The sequence below is a fragment of the Odocoileus virginianus genome, chromosome 22 (genome assembly GCF_023699985.2).
Source record: "Odocoileus virginianus isolate 20LAN1187 ecotype Illinois chromosome 22, Ovbor_1.2, whole genome shotgun sequence".
NCBI classification, from domain to species: Eukaryota; Metazoa; Chordata; class Mammalia; order Artiodactyla; family Cervidae; genus Odocoileus; species Odocoileus virginianus.
Window position 1 is genome coordinate 32,296,296 of NC_069695.1, and position 20,819 is coordinate 32,317,114.

At 33.9% G+C, this 20,819-nt stretch overlaps 1 protein-coding gene across 6 annotated transcripts in view; it reads right to left on the reverse strand.

Annotated features, from left to right (window-relative positions):
- Window positions 1-20,819, reverse strand: part of TRAPPC8 (trafficking protein particle complex subunit 8) — an 84,347-nt gene that overhangs the window by 56,210 nt on the left and 7,318 nt on the right. For 3 of the 6 annotated variants that reach the window (XM_020902017.2, XM_070452787.1, XM_070452785.1), the window contains exons 3-9: window positions 11,233-11,322; window positions 9,760-9,934; window positions 7,475-7,628; window positions 5,184-5,277; window positions 4,285-4,544; window positions 3,832-3,947; window positions 2,999-3,149 (exon numbers count right to left, since the gene is read on the reverse strand). In XM_020902017.2, coding sequence (XP_020757676.2) covers window positions 2,999-3,149; window positions 3,832-3,947; window positions 4,285-4,544; window positions 5,184-5,277; window positions 7,475-7,628; window positions 9,760-9,934; window positions 11,233-11,322 — 1,040 coding nt within the window. Of the gene's footprint in view, window positions 1-2,998; window positions 3,150-3,831; window positions 3,948-4,284; window positions 4,545-5,183; window positions 5,278-7,474; window positions 7,629-9,759; window positions 9,935-11,232; window positions 11,323-20,819 lie in introns of those variants that run through there. The other 3 variants (XM_020902018.2, XM_070452786.1, XM_070452788.1) reach the window with 2 other exon arrangements.

Below are 20,819 nucleotides of genomic sequence, written 5' to 3' on the forward strand. Positions count from 1 at the left end.
CTGGAGCCCATTATACAGAGCGAAGTAAGCCAGAAAGATAAAGACCATTACAGTATACTAACACATATATATGGACTTTAGAAAGATGGTAACGATAACCCTATATGCAAAACAGAAAAAGAGACTCAGATGTATAGAACAGACTTGTGGACTCTGGGAGAAGGCGAGGGTGGGATGTTTCAAGAGAACAGCATTGAAACATGTATATTATCTAGGGTGAAACAGATCACCAGCCCAGGTTGGGTACATGAGACAAGTGCTCGGGCCTAGTGCACTGGGAAGACCCAGAGGGATCGGGTGGAGAGGGAGGTGGGAGGGGGGACTGGGATGGGGAATACATGTAAATCCATGGCTAATTCATTTCAATGTATAACAAAAACTACTGTAATGATGTAAAGTAATTAGCCTCCAACTAATAAAAATAAAAAAAATAATTAAAAAAATAAATTTAAAAAAAAAAAAAAAAAAAAGAGTTCTTTTCCCCACCCCAGGGTCCACAAACTGGTTTTGTGTACTTTTTTTAATTTCTTGGGATAACCTCCACTATGCTAAGATGTCTCACACAACACCTTATGTTATGGTTACAAAGATACATAGTTTTGAGGACTCTACCAGACCAATTTTTCTCTAAGGCTTATTATTTTTAGGGTAATTATAGACTACAACGATTTTTAGGTGTACATACGTTATAGCAGCTATGCCTTTAATTTCCAGTGTTCAGTTATTTTTCCTTCATATGCCTCTACTAATATGCCCGATATGCCACTAATTTGCCTCCATATAAATGGTTTAAATGCAGTATTAATCAGATTGTAGACAGAAATGAAAAAGCTTAAATACCATAGTATCACACAAATTTTCTGCCATAAGATTTTTCCAAACTTTCAATTTGCAGATACATTGTGCATAATTTTGTAATTATGAACTTACATTATAAAGTACTGATGAAATAACATTTAAGTGTTTGTGATTTTCTATTAGCTTATGTTAGTTAACCATAAACCAGAGGTTGTCTAGCCAAGCAAAATTCAAATACTTTTTCAAATACTTTTATTCATCAACATTTTCAGTTCCTGAAGATTTTTTAAAAGTTAGATGACTTTTTGCTATTTTAGCTTTACTTTTTAAAATGACTATCTTATTTTTATATATACAGTATTAAATGCAAAATAGACGGCAGTTATTAAACAGGTTATCTACATGATAATTATCAATGAAGTAGAGTTCTCACGTACTTTTATTCTTCACACTGTTTATAGCTTACATGTTTTAAAGAAGACTACAGAGGCACGCAGCTCAGGGAAGCGAGCACACGACGTGTGCCCTCTGCCTCCGCCACCACTGCCGCCACCTCCTTCTGCCACTCACTCGTATGCCCCTTTGGTGTGGACCTGGTACCTCTTTTTGGAAGCAACAGCTGAGGAGACTCCTGCAAATGCCATGGCCAATGAAAAGCCCAAGGGAAGAGTCAAGACTGACAGTGATAATCCTATTAATTTGAAGGGGGCAGGACAGAGGGTTCTGTGGCGCAGTTGAAGATCAAGAGGCACACACTACTTAGTAAACTAATGGAAGCCTACTGTGAACAACAGGCTTTGTCAATGAGGCAGACCAGATTCCCATTTGCCTGGATGCCAATCAATGAAACAGACACACCTGCACAGTTGGAAATGGAGGCTGAAGATACAGCTGATGTGTTCCAGTGGCAGACGAGGTTTCTACTAAAAAGGGAACCTGCTACTTAACTCCAGAATTCTGTTCCTCCAGACCAAGAAGACATTCTCAGTTAGAAAGCTGCAATTTGGTTCCACCACATCCTGACTACTACAGTACAGTTTCTCTGTTCTTTCCTTTTCCCCTTCCCCATTCTTTAACTGAACATAAAGTAACTGGTGTATGTGCACAAGCACACAGCATTTTTTTTAAAACCAAATGGCCAATGGTATGCTTTGTTCAACATCAAATGAGGATGAGATGGGGAAAAATACTGGTTCTCTGAAAGTATCCCTTTCTCTTTTCTCCATTAGTGGCATACTCTTTGAGCTCTTATTTTTATATTCCAGCAACTCACTTTGTTCTAATACAAAAAGGACATAAAAATCCTTGCATACCTTATCCAATTGGAAAATTTTAATGTTTTTCATTTATCATTTAAAACCAATAACAATTTTATAACTTTTCTGTATGTAGCTGTTACATGCAGGGCAATCTGTCCTTGTGTGGGATAAATTACCCTAAAAGAAATGAATCCTAGTTTCCCTTTAAGTCACGTGTCCTGTTGTTTAAATAGACCATGTAGAAAGTAACAATGCTAGTTTACGCTTTCCTAAGCACAGAAAGTACATTACAAACATATTTGTGACAACTTTTCAATTACATTAGAAGTTTATAAGGCAACACAGAAAATTCTTTCTGAAATACCTAGGTTTTATATCCATTACAAAACTAACATTGCCAATGCCTACTGACAAGCCTAAATATAAGGTGGTGTGCCAGGCACTTTACAAACCTTGTACCTTATCTAACCATATTTAGGATTCACATTCTACAGAGAGAAAACTAAGGCTTAGAGATGTTCAGTAACTTGCCTAAGATGAAAGTTTGTCGCATACCAAAGTACATGTTCTTAACCAATAAACAGTCTTAGATCAAAAAAAAAACATTTCAACAATTTTAAAATATTTTTCAAGAGGAAAAAAAAGAATCCTCTAAAAATGAGAAGTTCTTATCCTGGGAATACAGTACAAACTGTAGTTCAAATTAAATAGAAAGTACTAATCAAATCTAAGAAACCCTCATGTATGACCATGTTTGAAGATACTAATTTAAGAGAAATTCATCAAGTTATCATCAGTTAATTCAAAAGCTATAAAGCATTATGTGCTTTTTGAATACAACTTTATCCCTAAGGAAAATTCTGCTTGCCATTTCATAAAAAAAATTTCTAAGTCAGTCATGGTAGCAGAAACAAGAGATTATAGTACTACAGAATACCAACCAAGGCACCAGCTGCATAAAGCATTGCTTGATCATTAAGAAAATCTTTCTTTGCAGTATGATAACAACTGTACGCCAAATCATAGTGCTGCACCAAAAAGCACAAGTCGGCCATTTTCCTGATCTGAAGTTCTGGCGCTTCTGGTGGATACCTGTAGATACAAAATAAGAAAGGAATTCAGAATCTATGACTTCTAAGCCATTAAATATTACAAAATGTCTAAAAAGATGCCCAACTGTCCAAAACATAGGAAAATCTGATCCTGTCTTATAAAAATTCAGGCAGAATTTCTCAAAGATATTTGGAAACAGACTGTTACACCTGTATCTATATAATTTAGATCCCTATATTGAGAACTTCTCAGAAGGCAAGCACTTTCTCCATGGTCAAATTAGGAAGCAAATGATCAATTCCAGGTGACTCACCTTTATGTACAGTCAAAAAAAGTCTAAAATGAATTTTATTTCCCCTTAAAACCAGATTTTAGACAAAATTTCTAAATACATGCTATGTCTTAGAATTACTAGACCTCAGTACTTTAATAAAGAAGAGTTATCAGTGAATACCTAATCCAACCCTTATCTTTTTAAGGAAAACAGACCCAAAATAATGTGACCTCCCTGTGATCTTGTTTATTTTTAGATATGGAATTACTTATAGTTTTTTTTTTAATTTAATATAACTTATTTATGGTCACTGTTCTTATCTACTGGAGTTCTGACCAAAACGAAACTAATAAACTATAGATATAGTCATTTTTTGCAGAACATCATTAGTTAAACACTAATCAGAGTTAAATACAGGAAAACTAAAAACAGTAATATTTTACTCACAGCAATCCAGATGTATTTTTTAGCTCATTAATGCTCTTTTCTGGAACTTTACTGCCACTAAACCATTTTTTAGTTGCAGAAAACAGAGACCGACTCAAACCTTTTCTTGATATTAGCTAAGAAAACAAATGAAATATGTTGACAAACATGAGCTTAGTATTCTTTACTTACATAGAAAAGAAAAAATTCTAAATAACTAAAAAGTTTTAAGAGTAAGCAAATGTGCACTTTAATAACAATGATTTAAAGAAAATCATCCAAAATCCCTAGTGAAAATAAATAAGCCTCTTCTAGGATTTACTAGGATTTCATCACTGATAATAAGTTAATAAATTCTAATATTGGTCTATTTTTAAAATAAAAACATAAACTCTTTAACTTATACTACTATATTTTCAAGTTTATTATTTCCTGAAATTTTAAAAAATATTAATGCAAATAATTAAATCTTACCTGATCATTTAATTGCCGAATCGTTTTCTCTATATGTGGCAAAAGGCCCCGAAATGTGAACTCTTGTATAAACTGTCGAATTCTATCATGGTCAGTAAGGGTTAAACATGCACCATGAATAATTCCAGCATTTGCCTTCTTTGTTTCGTGTAATGATGAAGCAGATTTTACATTATCTGGGCCATCAATACTGTGAGAAGAGTCACTGGAGGGGTCCAATTGAAGCGGGTGAGCTCTAAAGTTATTTGGTAAGCCATCTACTGAAAGACAGATCCTTCTTTTACTCTCAGAAAGCAACAGAAAATTGTGGCATTACTACCATATTGCTAAAGAAAAGAAACAGTATTGGAACCCTTTCTCTTACTGTATGTCTTAGAAGTCTAAGACGACAGCATTCAAGTTTCCCCCTAAAATCAAGACTTGGGTTAAAACATATTATGTGTAATAGAAAATTTTTAATTCATGTAAATAAATGAAGAAAAATAGTGTTAAAATACAAAAATTATTTTTAAATAGCACAACTAACCAATGAAAAAAATTGTAACAAAAAAAAATTTAAAGCTATCACTATCTAAACTGTAATTTAAAATACAAAAATAAAACTCTCAAAATTATGTGAATGGGGGAATAATTAATGCTACATATCATACCGTCCTTTGCTTTCTACCAAAAAAATTTTTATGAAGTTTGACTTATTACTATTATAAAACAAATTTTTAAATGTCAAAAAACATCAAACTCAATTAACTCAATAAAATCTTCAGAGGAAAAGTTAATCTGTCCATTATCTCTTTTCACTATGAAAATTTCCCCGATCTTCTACATATAAAGATTAGCATGCTTCAACAAGAGTGCTATTCTCAATCAAAAGACAAACTTAGGAGAAAGTATATCAAGACCTTTGACTTCGTTATCTAATCCATCCAATGAAAGCAAGTTACTATCAGAATTCTTATTTGAAGTTATAGTACAAGGGCCATCTTCATATGATTCCTATCAAAATAAAATACAAAAAGTGTTAATGATTACACTTAATCATGTTTAAGATATTACCAAATTTATCAACTATAATAAAACCTCATTTTTTTTCCTACAGCAAAAAATTTCTAATCCTCCAAATTCTTAACTTCTTCTATGTATCATATTCTATCACTTAAATCCACACTTATTATATCCTTCCTTATATTGTTTCACATGCAAACTACCCTAATTCTTCAGAATTCAAGTTACTTCTATCTCAGTTTATGTTTATATGTGATATGCACATGCCTATATGAATCCCTGTATGTGCAACTATGTAAGGAAGAATGGCAAGACAGGTAGACTCCTGGAGTCAGCAGGGGTAAAAAAGGATGGTATGGAATCCGCGGGCTCATGGACGCAGTCTTAATAGGCTGGAATGAATTCCGAAAACACAGAAGTTTTGGGAAAATATCCAAGGCAATGTTTACTTGTACAAAGGGTATTGGTTTCAGCCACCAAAAAAAACAACATCCATACTACTGCATGAGCCCACTAATACCATGAGGTATTATTCTGAGTGCCAGACTTTGAAAAAAATATATAACCTAGAACTTAATAAGGGGAAGGTGATCAGGACAAGAAATTGTCTGAAAACAGTTAAGAGCTGAAAAAATGGTATATTTAGCCTAGAAAAAATATTTTAAAAGACATGAGAGTTATGTTCTATATTCTGAAAGTCATCTTAATGAAAAACTGACATGATCCCAATAGGATTGAGTACAAGCAAAGGAAGAAAAATTTTGGTTGATCCTCAAGCTGCTTAAACATGGGAGCAGGTCACCTAAAAAGACAGTGAGTACTTTCAATAGATAAGGTCACTCACAGATTTAAAGGAAATTAAAGCATCAGAACGACGACTGGATCTGACAACCTTTAAACTATCCTCCAATCCTGGACTTCTAGGATTCTAAGCTGTAGAATATCTATAGCTCTGTCTTCTATTAAAAGTTCTCCAACTGCACAATCTGACCTATTATGTTCCCTTTCCCAACCTTAGACGGTTAAGATTCTAAACTGAGTTATTTCAATACTATTTCTACTCTGAGTATGGCCCTGAAACACCATTTAAAAGCTCTTCTACCTCCAACTGGTTCTTTTTCTCTCAGACATTTTCCCCCAGAATTATCTTAAAGAAGGTCAACAATCATCTCAATATTAAAGTGAGTAAAATTTTTAATCTAAAGTGATTTAAAATTTCATATGTAAGACAAAAAAAGGCAGATTATTAAACAATTCTATTAGAACATCAAAATGTACATACTTTCTAATTCATATTTCTTAAAATAGTATAACATAAAGTATATAATGTAGCTTAATTATACAAAATATAAATATATTTTCCATTTACTTTGGAAATCTTCCTTCTAAACAAAAAACAGTCAACTCTTGATTATCTGAATTAAGCATATAACTTGGCATTTGACTAGTACCAAGTGGCATAAAATTCTATCTTAACAGTTGGACAGAACGTGAAACTTTACACCCACCACACACCAGCCAACAGACAGTAATTAACATTAGTCTAGAAATCAACATTAGAAGAGTTGATTAGGAAGAAACAAAACTTCCTGGAAATTCCAAAGAAAAGGAAATCAAAGGAAAGTTAGGGAAAAAAGCCCACCCACCTAAAAAGTATGAGCTCCAAAAGGTGGCCATAAGAACGGCATGTTGAAAATGAAGGAAGGCAACCCCCAGAGCATGTGGATAATAAAGAATTGACTGTAAGCATTCATAATGAATTTAATCTGCAAGCCAAAATTCTATTATATACGTGTTTAGTCAATCTAATCCAATTCTTAATGTATAATTCACTTTTCATCTTTTTTTTTTTTTTTTTTTGCCACACTATGTGCCTTGTGAGATCTTAATTCCCCCCTCAGTGGAGGCACAGAGTCTTAACCACTGGGCTGTCAGGGAAGTCTCCACTTTTCATCTTTCAAGAAAACAATTAACGCTGATATTTATACCGGAAAGGTATACACAGAAGGGATTACCGCAGTTAAAAACAGCTTTTGAAACATTAAGAGCTCACATACTAATGGATCAAAACTAGCCAGATTCCATAAAATAACTACTAGTAATTCTACAAATTCTACAGTGATGCCATTAGCCATAAAACTGAAATACAGCTTTTGTGGTTTGCTTCATTGTTGTTTTTTACATATACCTGGTTTTGAATACTATTTTTCTGGAGATACTGACTCCAAGGATCTGGTATCTGTTCATCTGATGCTCGATTAGATGTTCGAGAATTAATTTTAAGTAGATAGCAACCCTGAGTTCCATATTTCTGTTTCATTTCTTCATAAATTGACTCAGCTCTAAAATAAAAAATGGAAAAGTTTGTAGCCAATGAAGAGAGGATCTTAGGCAATAATAGATGTTAAAATAATACAAAAACCATGGAAAACATAGAAGTAGCATAATTTTAAAACTTAAAACAAAGCTCATGATTCTAACTGAAGTTTAGCTAGCTTGGTTATCACCTTAAAGCCCAGTTACCAAAGTACATCTCATAGAATAAATTTTATAAAAATACTCATGTTATTAAAAAAGAAAGTTTCAATGGTCACACTAGTTTGGGGAACTACAGTAATCAAGCCAACCAGCTTCTTTGCAGCAGACCACCTCTGAGTCTTCCACTACTATGTACAGTGAATTTCCAAAGAATGGGTTCAAACTTTTAAATCAGAAACTCAACTATGTGGCCTAGTCTTCAGGAAATAACTTTGGGAAATTCTGCCTTAGATAACAGATATAAGTGTTAAAATAGATAATTATAGCATCCCCCCCCCAAAAAAATCATCTTTTACTGCTACACTTTACCCTTCCCTAAGCAGTCTCCAAAGAAAACACAGTTTAGAAGAAGAAAAAAAAAACAAGAAAAGCAGTCAAAATACTTATTATATAGAAATCCAACTTTTTTGCTTAGTTTATTATCAGCTGGATCCATGAGCAAATCACAGATTCAAAAAAAAGCAGTTGATTTCCTTACTCTTAGTTAACTAGACTTGCTAGTTGGTAAGAGATGAGACAATTCAAATAAGTCAGCCTAAGAATCAAATAGTACATTCTAATGGAAATGAAATTTTGGAACATAGAGCTAACCTAATTAGTTTTTCTCACTGAACTCATCAGCTATCTGGTATCAAAAAACAGGTGGATATATCCCATTCAATGCAGATACTAATACTATACAAATAACAAATCTAACAAATAATTAAATCCTATTACACACTGTAAAATTAAGGCCGGTTAAGTAAAACAGTTATAAATTTGTATAAACACATATAGTATATGTGTATGTATATTTACTCATGTACAATAAACTAAACATCTACTTGCTTTACCAATGACACTGTTAAGCATAAGAACCACTGATTAAAAAAAAAAAAACACTGATCTAACACTTTAATTACCACTTAAATATCCATGTTATAACCATTTAATATGGAAGGTATCCATATTCAAACAATTGAAACTAATAAAAGCCAGTTCAAATTATTCCTATTTATATAATATACTTGATCCAAGAAGCTACAGATTATTTATGATGTCAAAAAAATTATAAAGGTTAGTAATCCTCAGAACAATTCTTTGGTTTTATCGAAAAAACTTTATTTTAAAACGGTGGCGTGTGCTCAGAACAAGGACAAAAAACAATTATTTAACTGCATTTTCTAAACAGCATTGACATAACAGAATAGCAGTTTGAAACAAAAGATTAATTTTGATCAATATCTTAAACCAAAAATCAAAATAAACTGCAAAGTAGCAAAAAGTCTTAACGCATTTAACCTTTTTTGGACATTTAAGTTTCCCTCTTAACAAAAAAGTATTGGGTGTCCCATCTTCTCCCCCATCCCCACTGGCCAGAAAAAGCCATAAAACTGTTTTAATATTATCTTACTTTTCCAAGAACTCATCTTTAAAGATAAGCTATTCTCTTATCCCAAACATAAAAGGACTATGGCAAATCATCAACAACGAATATTAAAGAGGACATAAGAAATAAGTGTTTGGATGTTTTTTTGAGACTGTGAAAAACATCAAGTTTAAAAATATAAAGTGATGAGAGTGAAGAGTGAAAAAAGAAGTGCCTATAAACCAGGAAACAAAAAGTTACAGGAAAACTGGGAAAGGGACAAGAGAAAAAAATGAGCAATAATAATATACATAGTAAGAAATAACAGCTAAGATCTATAGATACAAAATGGCAAGCACTCGTGAACAAAGATTAATAGACATACATGCTGAAGGAAAAGTTTGGATAAGCATATGAAATAAAATGATGTAGCTGCTACATATAACTTCAAATAAAAGATCTAGCTAATTTATTAATAAATTTTTACCTTCTTAGATGAAAAATGTATCAAAAACTTAAGCCATGTCCAAATTAATGTCAACTCATTTGACAGGAAATATTTTAAAATTAAAAAAAATAAAGCTTACCTCTGTTCATCTCCTGCACTTACATCATGTAAAAGTACATAATATTTAAGCGTATTTGGTATAAACCACTTGGGGTAGGAATAGTCATTATTGTGCTGAATTCGATGCTGTTCTTGTGACAATTTTGAAAACTGTTCCACAGGTTCAGGTTCACCAGAGGATGCCACCAACATACCTTGTAAACCACATTAAGGTAATTATCACTTATCACTTAAGAGTAACTATTATCCTATTAAAATAAACTGCATGCATGCATGCATACTCAGTCATGTCCAATTCTTTGCAACCAAGTAGACTGCAGACCGCCAAGTTCCTCTGTCCATGAGATTTCCCAGGCAAGAATATTGGAGTGGGATGCCATTTCCTTCTCCAGGGTAATCTTTCCAACTCAAAGGTCGAACCTGTGTCTCTTGCATCTCCTGAACTGGCAGGCAGATTCTTTACTATTGCACCATCTAGGAAGTCCAATAATTAATATTATTCTTTATTTTTGTTTTAATATTATTCTTTAAAAGTAAATTTAGGGAGGTATTTTATGAGCTAAAACAAACAAAATCTGATTTTTACAGGTTTTCCTGCAAGCATAAAATAATTTCTTCAACATTTCTATGTAATTCAAGGTTCTAAGTACTAAAGATATCTTGCTGACTGCTGTTTAGATCACTTATCTATACAATAAGGAAATCGATGAAAATAAAAGTGGACAATATGAAAACTGTCCAACTATCAACATAATGAAAACTTCTGCTGAGTCTTGATCCTCTCCCTTCCATCTCAGGGCAATTTCATACTCTGTCCCTTCTCAACTTTTCTCTGTAACCACGTAAAAAAAAAAAAAAAGAAAGAAAGTCATAACTGTGAACGGAGGTTAACAGCTATAAAACTTGCTACTAAAGGATGGAAAGCTGTTTCTAAATCTGAGCTTTTGCATAAGCAGTTAATTTTGATAGTAAGAGAGTTAGTCCCTCAGTTGTGTCCGACTCTTGAGACCCCACAGGCTGTAGCTCGCCAGGCTCCTCTGTCCACAGAATTCTCCAGGCAAAAATACTGGAGTGGGTAGCCATTCCATTCTCCAGGGGATTTTCCTGATCCAGGGATCAAACCCAGGTCTCCTGAAATGCAGGTAGATTCTTTACTGTCTGAACCACCAGGGAATTTTGAGACAACCAGCAAAAGCAATTAACACTGACAGTTTACATTTTTTCTTTCTAAAATAGCTTAAAAACATATTAAGCATGAAATATGCAAGTTGGATGACAAAAAATAAGCAGGCTCTTAGTATTCTTATTTTTTAATCAAAAGTTAGCTTTACCAGTCTTGAATCTAGGATGCCATTTAACAAGAACAAGAAAACCTGAAGCATTTCAATAAAATATAATTTTTCCATCCTCTCAACAATTTTGCATTTATGTAACTCTTTCTGACATTAGTAACTTCCAAATATTTTAAGAGAACATAAAAGTCAAAGGATACATGCTAAATAGTGGTTCAGAAATTCATGATCTGACGCTGGCATCGACTGAAGAAAGGTCTCTCTGTAAGACTCAAACCATGGCGTAGTAGCTAAAATCAATAAAGAAAAAGTTAAAACTGTTCAGTAGAATCAGTTTACAACAGACCACATATCAAGTTCATATTCCTAAAAGGTATAAAACATCATTTCTAGCAATAAACAAGCATTTTTCACATGTGCTTTAATATATATAGATACACACACATAAGCAATACACACAAATATATTCATACATGGCAGTACATGTACTTGCAAAAATAAAACTGACCTATTCCCAAACCTACACAATGATACCATGGTTTATTTATTAATTCAATATTACCTATGTGAACAACCAGATATTATAACTATAGTTTTCGCTTCCACTAGTCACGCTGTTGTAAGTAGCTCTTTCTCATAAATGGCATTATTTCTGAACAGTGGTCCTCAACCAAGAGCAATCATGACCCCCAGGAAACATCTGGCAATGTCTGGAGATACTGTGAGTTGTCACAAACAGGGACAAGGAGGGGTGCTACTGGCATCTAGGGAAACAGGTCAGGAACGGTGGAATAATGAGAACATCCTACACTGAAGAAAACAGGATAACAATACCCCACACACACACCCCACTCCAACACCAGCAAAGAATTCTCTCACTCAAAACATCAATAGTGGTGAAGTTGACAAACCTTACTTCATTACCTGAGTACGATAGCAACTAAACCTCTTCAAATGGAATTTCAAAACATGCTTACCTCACAAATACAAAGATGTGTATTTTTACTTTTTGTATACATGTATGTCATGTGATTCTTAAAATGTCAAATCTCTCTCACTCCATGCTAAGCATTTTACATTACAACTATTCTAACTTGTTAAAAACTTGAATTTTGTTAAACTTGGTCATTTCATCAGGTTTAAGCAGATTATCTAAATCACAGTTTTACTAAAAGGACACTCTATTCCTAGTTACTTATATTGACTATAAAACCTTATGTACTTTTTGTTTTATTCTTATAATCACTGAAAGCATAGCAAGTATATTTTCTGTTTACACTGCAATACTACATTAAACTGGGAAGGGTGAAATAATAAAGCTATTCATCTTAACCAAGTAGCATATCCAACCTGGCATCATATATACAAAATAACTTTAATTCCAACAAATGGATTATGAGAATAACCCACACATTGTTTAGGAGGATTAGTACTACAAAATTTTCATGTTCTCTTGTTACAGAAGAGGAAAAACATTCCCAGAAATAGTACTATATATATACATATACACGAACAGTGGCATAATTGGAGAATGACACAGACTAGTCTGTTACAACAGGAAACCAATTTTCTTACTAACCAGTAAATATATCTTTCCCCTAAATCAGTCAAAATGAGTCTCTAGCTTGAAAATTAGTTTTTATTTTCACTCAGTACCAATGAAGAGAAAATAAAATATAAATAATGAAAAATTTGGTTAGATAAGAAATCACCACAGATGATAGGGGAAATGACCTTATCAACTTTATTTTTCTATTTTCTTTGTTGCTTCAACAATGCTTAAATTTAACAAAAAACAGGTTAAGTTATAGACATATAACAAGGGGTCTGTTTCACAGTGGGTTGGGGAGTTCTGAATAAACAAATTAGGTCTTTCAAAATAGCTATCCATTGCAACATTTCCTGTAATAAAAGACTAGAAAATGCACATGTCCACCAGGAGGGGACTAGTTAAGTAAACTATGGGACACACACTGGATGTGCTATGGCGTTTTAAGAGAAAGGGGGAAATCTCCACATGATTACTATGAAGTGCCCACAGGATCAATTAAGTGAAAAAAGACAACAGTAGAAAAGTATGCAATTTTGTGGAAAAAAAAAAAAGGGAAAAAGAAAAAGAGCCACACATGTATTAGTTTACTCTGTCAAAGAGAAAAGACAGGATGAACCTAACAAATGTCACCATGTGTAAGAGAAAGAAGAGATGAGAAAGGGGAAGGGCCTGAACAGAAGCTAGGCCTCTGTGAATGTACCTTCTTGTCTAGTTCTGACTCTGCAACAGTATGTTCCAGATAACAAAACCTAACAAAAAAAAAAAATCCAAAAGTAAAAAAGCACACATACACATGTAGGAGTTCTTAAACTGAAATAATACTTTCTAAATACTGGTACAAGAAAACACTGGGTACTCAACAAAGAATATAGGAACAAAGGAAAATTTTCTAAATATATGGCAGAAGTGGGTTTTATCCTTCAAGTCGGTCACATACAGGTTGATGAGGTAACTTTTTCCTTCAGCCACATGTTTCCTGGAAGGGCTAATTAAGAAGTCCTCCTCCATTTTTCTCACATGGCAGAAGATTAGGGTATCCTTCTCTTTCTGCTTTTTCAAGCAATGTTTTAGCAGCATGTAGGGAAAAAAAGGTTTGGTTTTTTTTTTTTTTTAATGTTAACAAAAGACTAACATTTAGTGACACTTCTCATCCCTTAAAAATTCTCTTGTACATATTTTGGGATGAAATCAGTGTTTTGCTCATATTCCTTTCCCTCTCTACATGTTCTTTGCTTGGAACTGAAACAGCAACCATGATATCCTACCAGTTAGTTTCTCTATGTAGAATGTACTCTTCCCCCGGTAAGAAAGGTAAAGGCGGCAGCCAAGAAGTGGGAAAAAAAATGTAATGCTCTATCCTCCACTCATACAAAAGGCAGCCCTCTCTCTCTCTCCCCATTTATTCTTCGTTCCCTTCTTAGTGCCAGTAACTTGGCAAACAGAGTTGTGTGTGCATGCTTAGTCATGTCCAACTCTTTGCGACCCCATGGACTGTAGCCCACCAGGCTCCTCTGTCCACAGAATTTCCCAGGCAAAATACTGAAGTGAGTTGCCATTTCCAACTTCAGGGGATCTTCCGGACGCAGGATCTGAACCTGCGTCTCTTGTGTCTCCTGCACTGGCAGGTGGATTCTTTACTAATGTGCCACCTGGGGGCCTAAGTTATTAGTGTTCAAATACATATCTAACAAGGGCTGCAGGCATTGAGACAGACCTACAGCCACTCTCGTCTTCTTTCTATTGAAACCAAACACTCTAGGGTGAAACAGATCACCAGCCCAGGTTGGATGCATGAGACAAGTGCTCGGGCCTGGTGCAGTGGGAAGACCCAGAGGGATCGGGTGGAGAGGGAGGTGGGAGGGGGAATCGGGATGGGGAATACATGTAAATCCATGGCTAATTCATGTCAATGTATGACAAAAACCACTACAATATTGTAAAGTAATTAGCCTCCAACTAATAAAAATAAATGAAAATAAATAAATAAATAAATAATAAAAAAAAGAAACCAAACACTCTCATCAGTAGTCCCAAACCTGTAAGGGAAAAAGACTGGCTACCTAAACATAAACATCACCCATAAATCACTATTTTCCCTTTCTAGTCATTCACAAACATTGAAAGTACCAGAAAACCACCATTCAGACTAAACAAAAAAGCATTAAGAAATATTACAAATTCCACATAATGCTGGCACTTAAAACTTTAACTTTTGATAAACAGTAGTAGCAAAATAATATCTTCCCAAATGAAAATATTCAAGTAAGGGAAAGAAATATGATAATTAGATAATTATTTAATTCAATAAAAGAAGTCTCGAGTCAAAAATACTTGACAGTGATTATCAGAATATATGGTTTAATTCAGAAGATCTCAGACTACAAAAGCTACAAAAAACTAAAACCAGAACTTTTATATAAAATTTATGAGCATTTTGCAAATCAAATAATCTTAAATAATATGAAGAGTTAAGAAATACTAACCTTGTATTTTAACAACACCCTTTTTTTTTTGAAAACTATCCTTGATGAGACTATTTCTAATCAAGTGTTTTCTAAAAAAAAAAAATCAGCAAAACTCAAAAGTATTCTAAAGAGATGCAAGCCATGATAACTTATGCCCAATAATTAAATTTCTCATACACCATAGATTTTTTTAAAAAACAGATCATTCTGTTTTGCAACTATATTCCTTTTAACCCTCTGTATACCAAGAAAAATAGTCATTGCATTTACTACCTGGATTTAACTGACCCTTGATATTTTATTGTATTTCTAATTCATTTGATAATTCACAGAATTAAGAATAAAACCAAAACAAACTTTTTATAAATTTTAATAAAGCAATCTCAAATTGTATTCCATCTATTTCCAGTTTCAAAGATATATGCCTCAATTAGGCAATGTTCTTTGAAAGTCCATCAACTATTATGCACAAACCTAGAACACATTCACCATGTAAATACTGATTCCAGATTTAAACACATGTTGAACAACTTCTAGTTTATCACTGTTTCTGGTTTTTCTTGCACAGCCAAGGTGCAACATTTTGGAAAAACATGATGGCTCAAAATTTTGCTGAAAACAAAAAGGTCATTTTATTTTGCTCCATCACTGCGAAGCATTTTCATTCTTTAGACTTCTAAACAGCAAACACAGTGATTAAGTTAATGAATTTTCATTTCTACATCATCTGATTCCTTCCAATTACCTTCATACACATGCCTGAAACAAAATGTATCAAGTAAATTCTGTTACACAAACATCATAAAAGATCAAAGAATATGGTCACATGTCCTTTAACAAAATAGGATGGTCTAGGTTAGCATTTCAAAGTACTATATGAAACCCTTCCTGTTAAACTAAGTCCTTCCTGTTAAATTGGGTGAAAATACTATATTTTCTTTTTGTTTTTAGAAATACATTGCTCATTCATCAACTCTTGAGTTTGAAGACAACTGTCCTAGATACTGTCATCTGAAGACTCAAAGACTGGGATTTCTATATATGATCAATTTCACCACTGTCATCAGAATCCAGTAAGGTAAGTAACCACTAGCCACATGTGGCTCTTGGGCACTTGAAATGTGGCTTGTCTGAATTGAGGTGTGCTCTAAGTATAAGATGACCCTGAGGGATGGGATGGGGAGGGAGGTGGGAGGCGGGTTCAGAGTGGGGAACACATGTACACCCATGCTGATTCATGTCAAGTACACCCATGCTGATTCATGTCAATGTGTTTTTTTTTTAATTCGTTAAAATAAATTTTTTAAAAAAAGAATTTATTAAAATAAAATTTTAAAAAAGAAAACACACATAAAATTTTGAAGATAATACACACAAAAAACTCCATTGATTACATTTGAAATGATAATATTTGGGTTAAAATTAAATATATTAAAGTTAATTTCACTCATTTCTTTCTACATTCTTTCTTTCCCTACTCTTGGCAAAGTGACAAGGTTTGTGAGATCTAGTTCCCTGACCAAGGATTGAACTTGGGCCCCCTGACAGTGAAAGCACAGAGTCCTAACCTTTGGACCACCAGGGAATTCCCTGTTCTTACATTCTTTATTGTAGCTACAGAACACTGAGAATAATGTAAGTGGCTCATTTATTTTTACTAGATAGCATGAGTCTAAACTGCCATATGTCACTGTATTCATCTTCTGATTTGTCTAGTAACTGTGAAAAATTGTGTATTCCACTGTTAGTTTTCTTTTCTTTGTCAATATGGACTAAAAATTCCCAAGTCTCAACTGTGTTCAATGGAGAAAAAAAAAGATAAAGATATGAATATAAAGATGTTGTCTCCAAACTTCTTTCATAACTTCCTGAAAGAAGATGTAGTACTGTGGGCAATACAAAATTTCAAACTGAAGGATGATATAACAGTGATTTTGTTCACTATTGTATCATCCTAGGGAATTTCATTATTCCAGGACTTTCTTATAGTTCAAAGTAACTGGTATTGATAAACAATTCCCAGGACAAAAAACAGAAAAATACTTCAAGATACTAGAAAAATAAAAACAATAATTTCCTATTTTGCACTACCCACATTTTAAATAATAACCACTTTTTAAAAGGGTTCTTTATGCAGCCCAAATTATACTTTTCAAGGTCAATGCCTGAGTTTAGCAGATAATACAGTAAATCAAGAGTAAATACAATAGGCAACAAACAGATAAGAGATAACAAAAGTTATCTCCATTTTAGAAAAATTAAACAGACAGGTTAACTGAAACAAATACCAAAAAGTAGTAGCTGAGTGGAAAAAAAGTAATAGACAAGGAGTAGATTATGAACAATCTGGAAAACTGAGACCACCAGAGGAAATACCTATACATAATGAGGATTCTTTCAATTCCATCATTATGTCTCTCCAATTACTATACCAAGGAACACTAGCTTCAATTGACCAATCTGATGAAGAAATGGCACTGTGAAGCTAGGCTTATGAGGTAAGTATCTAACATGTATTTCATAAACAGAACGGGTGAAAAGTATGACGACTCACATTAATGGTAAAACTAGAGAGTATTTCTAGACAAAGAATTAATCTTACTTAAAATGAATAAAACCACTCAAATCTCCAAAGAGTATTATTCTAATAGAAGTTTATTAAAATGAATTCAGTACTTCATCATCTCACATTCTCAAATCTCCAGAGTATTATTCTAACAGAATTTTATTAAAATAAATTCAGTACTTCAGCATCTCACATTATCAGCCTTCAAGACCAACGAAACAATAAAGCTAAAGAGAAGTGCCTTAAGTAGCAGAGTAAGAAGCTAAAGAAACTGCTTTCTTCTGAAGCTTGTCCTAACCACTTGAGATTCTTTTTTAAAGTCCGCCTAAGGAGTTTCATATATTCATTCCTGAAAAATTTTACCTTCCAAAACATATATCTTTTTAGGAAGATACTGGAGATGTCCTTTACCAAATCAATGAAATATACCTAAAGATATGAATGAGAGGCTACAGAGTAGGGAAGGAAATCTCCAGGATAGCAGTTGTGGAGCAGGTCTCGGAGTGCAGCCAAACCATGACAGAGTAGAACAGTGTTTGAAACTTCCATTTCACTATATTCCCTCTCCCCTCCAACCTCCCAACCCCGCCTGGTGAGCTTTTTAAAATATGCTTCTAATTGTTCCTTCTCCCCACAGAATACTCTTACATAATACCACAGATATACTATATATCCATTAATGTACTGTGGTCCTTTGGAGAGCCACAAATCACTGTAGTATATATTTTTGTCCCCCAACGACCAAATTTTCACCCACTTGGGAATGCTTATCATTCCCTATTGAGAATGTGTGGAATAGAAAGAGAGAAGACATTAGGAAAGAGACCTTAATAAATGGATTATCTCAAATTAATCTATCAAAGGGAAAATCTTACTGGGAGGCTACTGGAAGTTTGAGAAACTAGCAAAAAATACGAAGAACTCTGGGCAAGTTGTTTTTCAAAAGGTGATTAACTAAATCCTGAAAAAAACAAAATGCTGTATAAAAACGAACTGAAAGCCCAATATTCGGCTCAGCAGTGAAGTGAATACTTAGTATGGTCAACAGTGAGTATTAACCAAATATTATAAAAAACCACATTAGGGAGATGGAAGAAGGGGTGTGCTTAAGCTAAATCTTCATCAATTATAATGAGAAATCAATAAATAAAAATTTTAATTAAGCCATCAGTCAGTCAGTTCAGTCACTCAGTTGTGTCCGACTCTTTGCGACCCCATGAATCGCAGCACGCCAGGCCTCCCTGTCCATCACCAACTCCCGGAGTTTACTCAAACTCATGCCCATCGAGTCAGTGAAGCCATCCAGCCATATCATCCTCTTTAGTCCCCTTCTCCTGCCCCCAATCCCTCCCAGCACCACGGTCTTTTCAAACAAGTCAACTCTTCGCATGAGGTAGCCAAAGTATTGGAGTTTCAGCTTCAGTATCAGTCCTTCCAATGAACACCCAGGACTTATCTCCTTTAGGATAATTAAGCCATAAACAACCATATAAAAATATTACTTGGAAATACAAAATGAATAGCAGAGAAAACCAATGAAAGTTGGTGGGGCAGGGGTACAGAGAGCAGATTACTGTTGCTTGTTTCTCTTAAGTCTTTTCAGCATTATCTCTATTAGTATGGGGTTTCCCTGGTGGCTCAGACAGTAAAGATGCTGCCTGCAATGCAGCAGACAAAAGAGATGAGAGTTCAATCCCTAGGTTGGGAAGATCCCCTGGAGAAAGAAATGGCAAGCCACTCCAGTATTCTTTCCCGAAAAATTCCACGGACAGAGGAGCCTGGCCTGCTACAGTCCATGGGGCCACACAGAGTCAGACACGACTGACTAACACTTTTGCTTTCCTTCTGTGCATGTTTCATTTTAATAATTTTTTTTAAAGTAAAAGGTACGTGAACTTTGGAGGTCAGCAAAGTATCTGCACTATAAAAAAAATAATTTTGAAAACATATGATAGTTAATTCCTCTCAGTGCCCCTCAGCACTCTGGCATATTAGATATGCTATATCTCTATTATAATGTATTTTAAGATACTATAAATTAGAATGTCTCCTAATTTTTGATCAGGTTATGAAGTTACATATAGCATCTTATCTCAGTGCAAAGCATATAGAGAGAAATCAATAAATATTTGTTGCATGAATAATAAAAATGTTAAAGTCCCCATAAAACAGAATCACAGGATTAAAGGTCTAGAAGAGGCCTTAAGAAGTAATGTAGTCAAATTCTCTCATCTTCAGAGAACAGAACTGATTCTGAATAAGTAACTGATTCAGATTATCCAACTAACCCTAGCAATGGTAATATAAAAACCTGGATACTCTGGCATTAGATTCAGTACCTTTCACACTTCAAATTCTCCACTGATGAGAGAAATAATTCAAATTCCATCACTTTCTCCCAAAAATACACAAATCTTGCCTCATGAAAATACGTTATGCCAGGAACTGCTTAAAGTACATATCCTGAAATGGATTCTTTTGATTTGTAAAGATAACCAAAATTTTCTAAACTTAATCCTATCAAGGTAACTTATCTTGTTGGAATTAAAATGACATAGAAAGAAGAAAAACTATTAATTTTTAAACAAAGTAAATCTACAAACATTTCTAACAAGTGCAACCAAGTAACTTCATGATCTAAAACATTCCTCTTAATTTCTCTTTGTATGTTTGGGAAAATCTTCAACTATGCAATTAAGAGGCATTAATATAATAGATTATAAGTTATACTGATCTAAGGTGATTATTAGGTAGCTAAAATAGCCTAACTAGATGATGCATGGAGGATGCAGGAGCTAAGTTCCCTGCCCAAGGATCAAACTCATGCTTCTCTGCAGTGGAAGCTTGGAGTCCTAACCACTGGACCACCAGAAAATTCCTAGATGATGTACTTTTCATCTTTCCCCTCTAAAAATCTATCCCATGTCCCCCCATCAAGTCTTTTCCACACTGGCAAAGAGTCACACCAAATACTGCTAACTGACTTTACATATTATTACAGTTTCACCTACAAATTTTATTATGAAAATATTTACCAGTCACATCAGATTAGGATAAGTATTTATTTATATACTATAAACATTTCCTCCATTTAACACTAAGCAAGATAAAAGACAATAAACTTAATGCTTTTACATAATCACTGTATTACTAATATCACAAAAGAATTTTGTCTACTGTTGGTTCTTTTAAGAAATATTATGC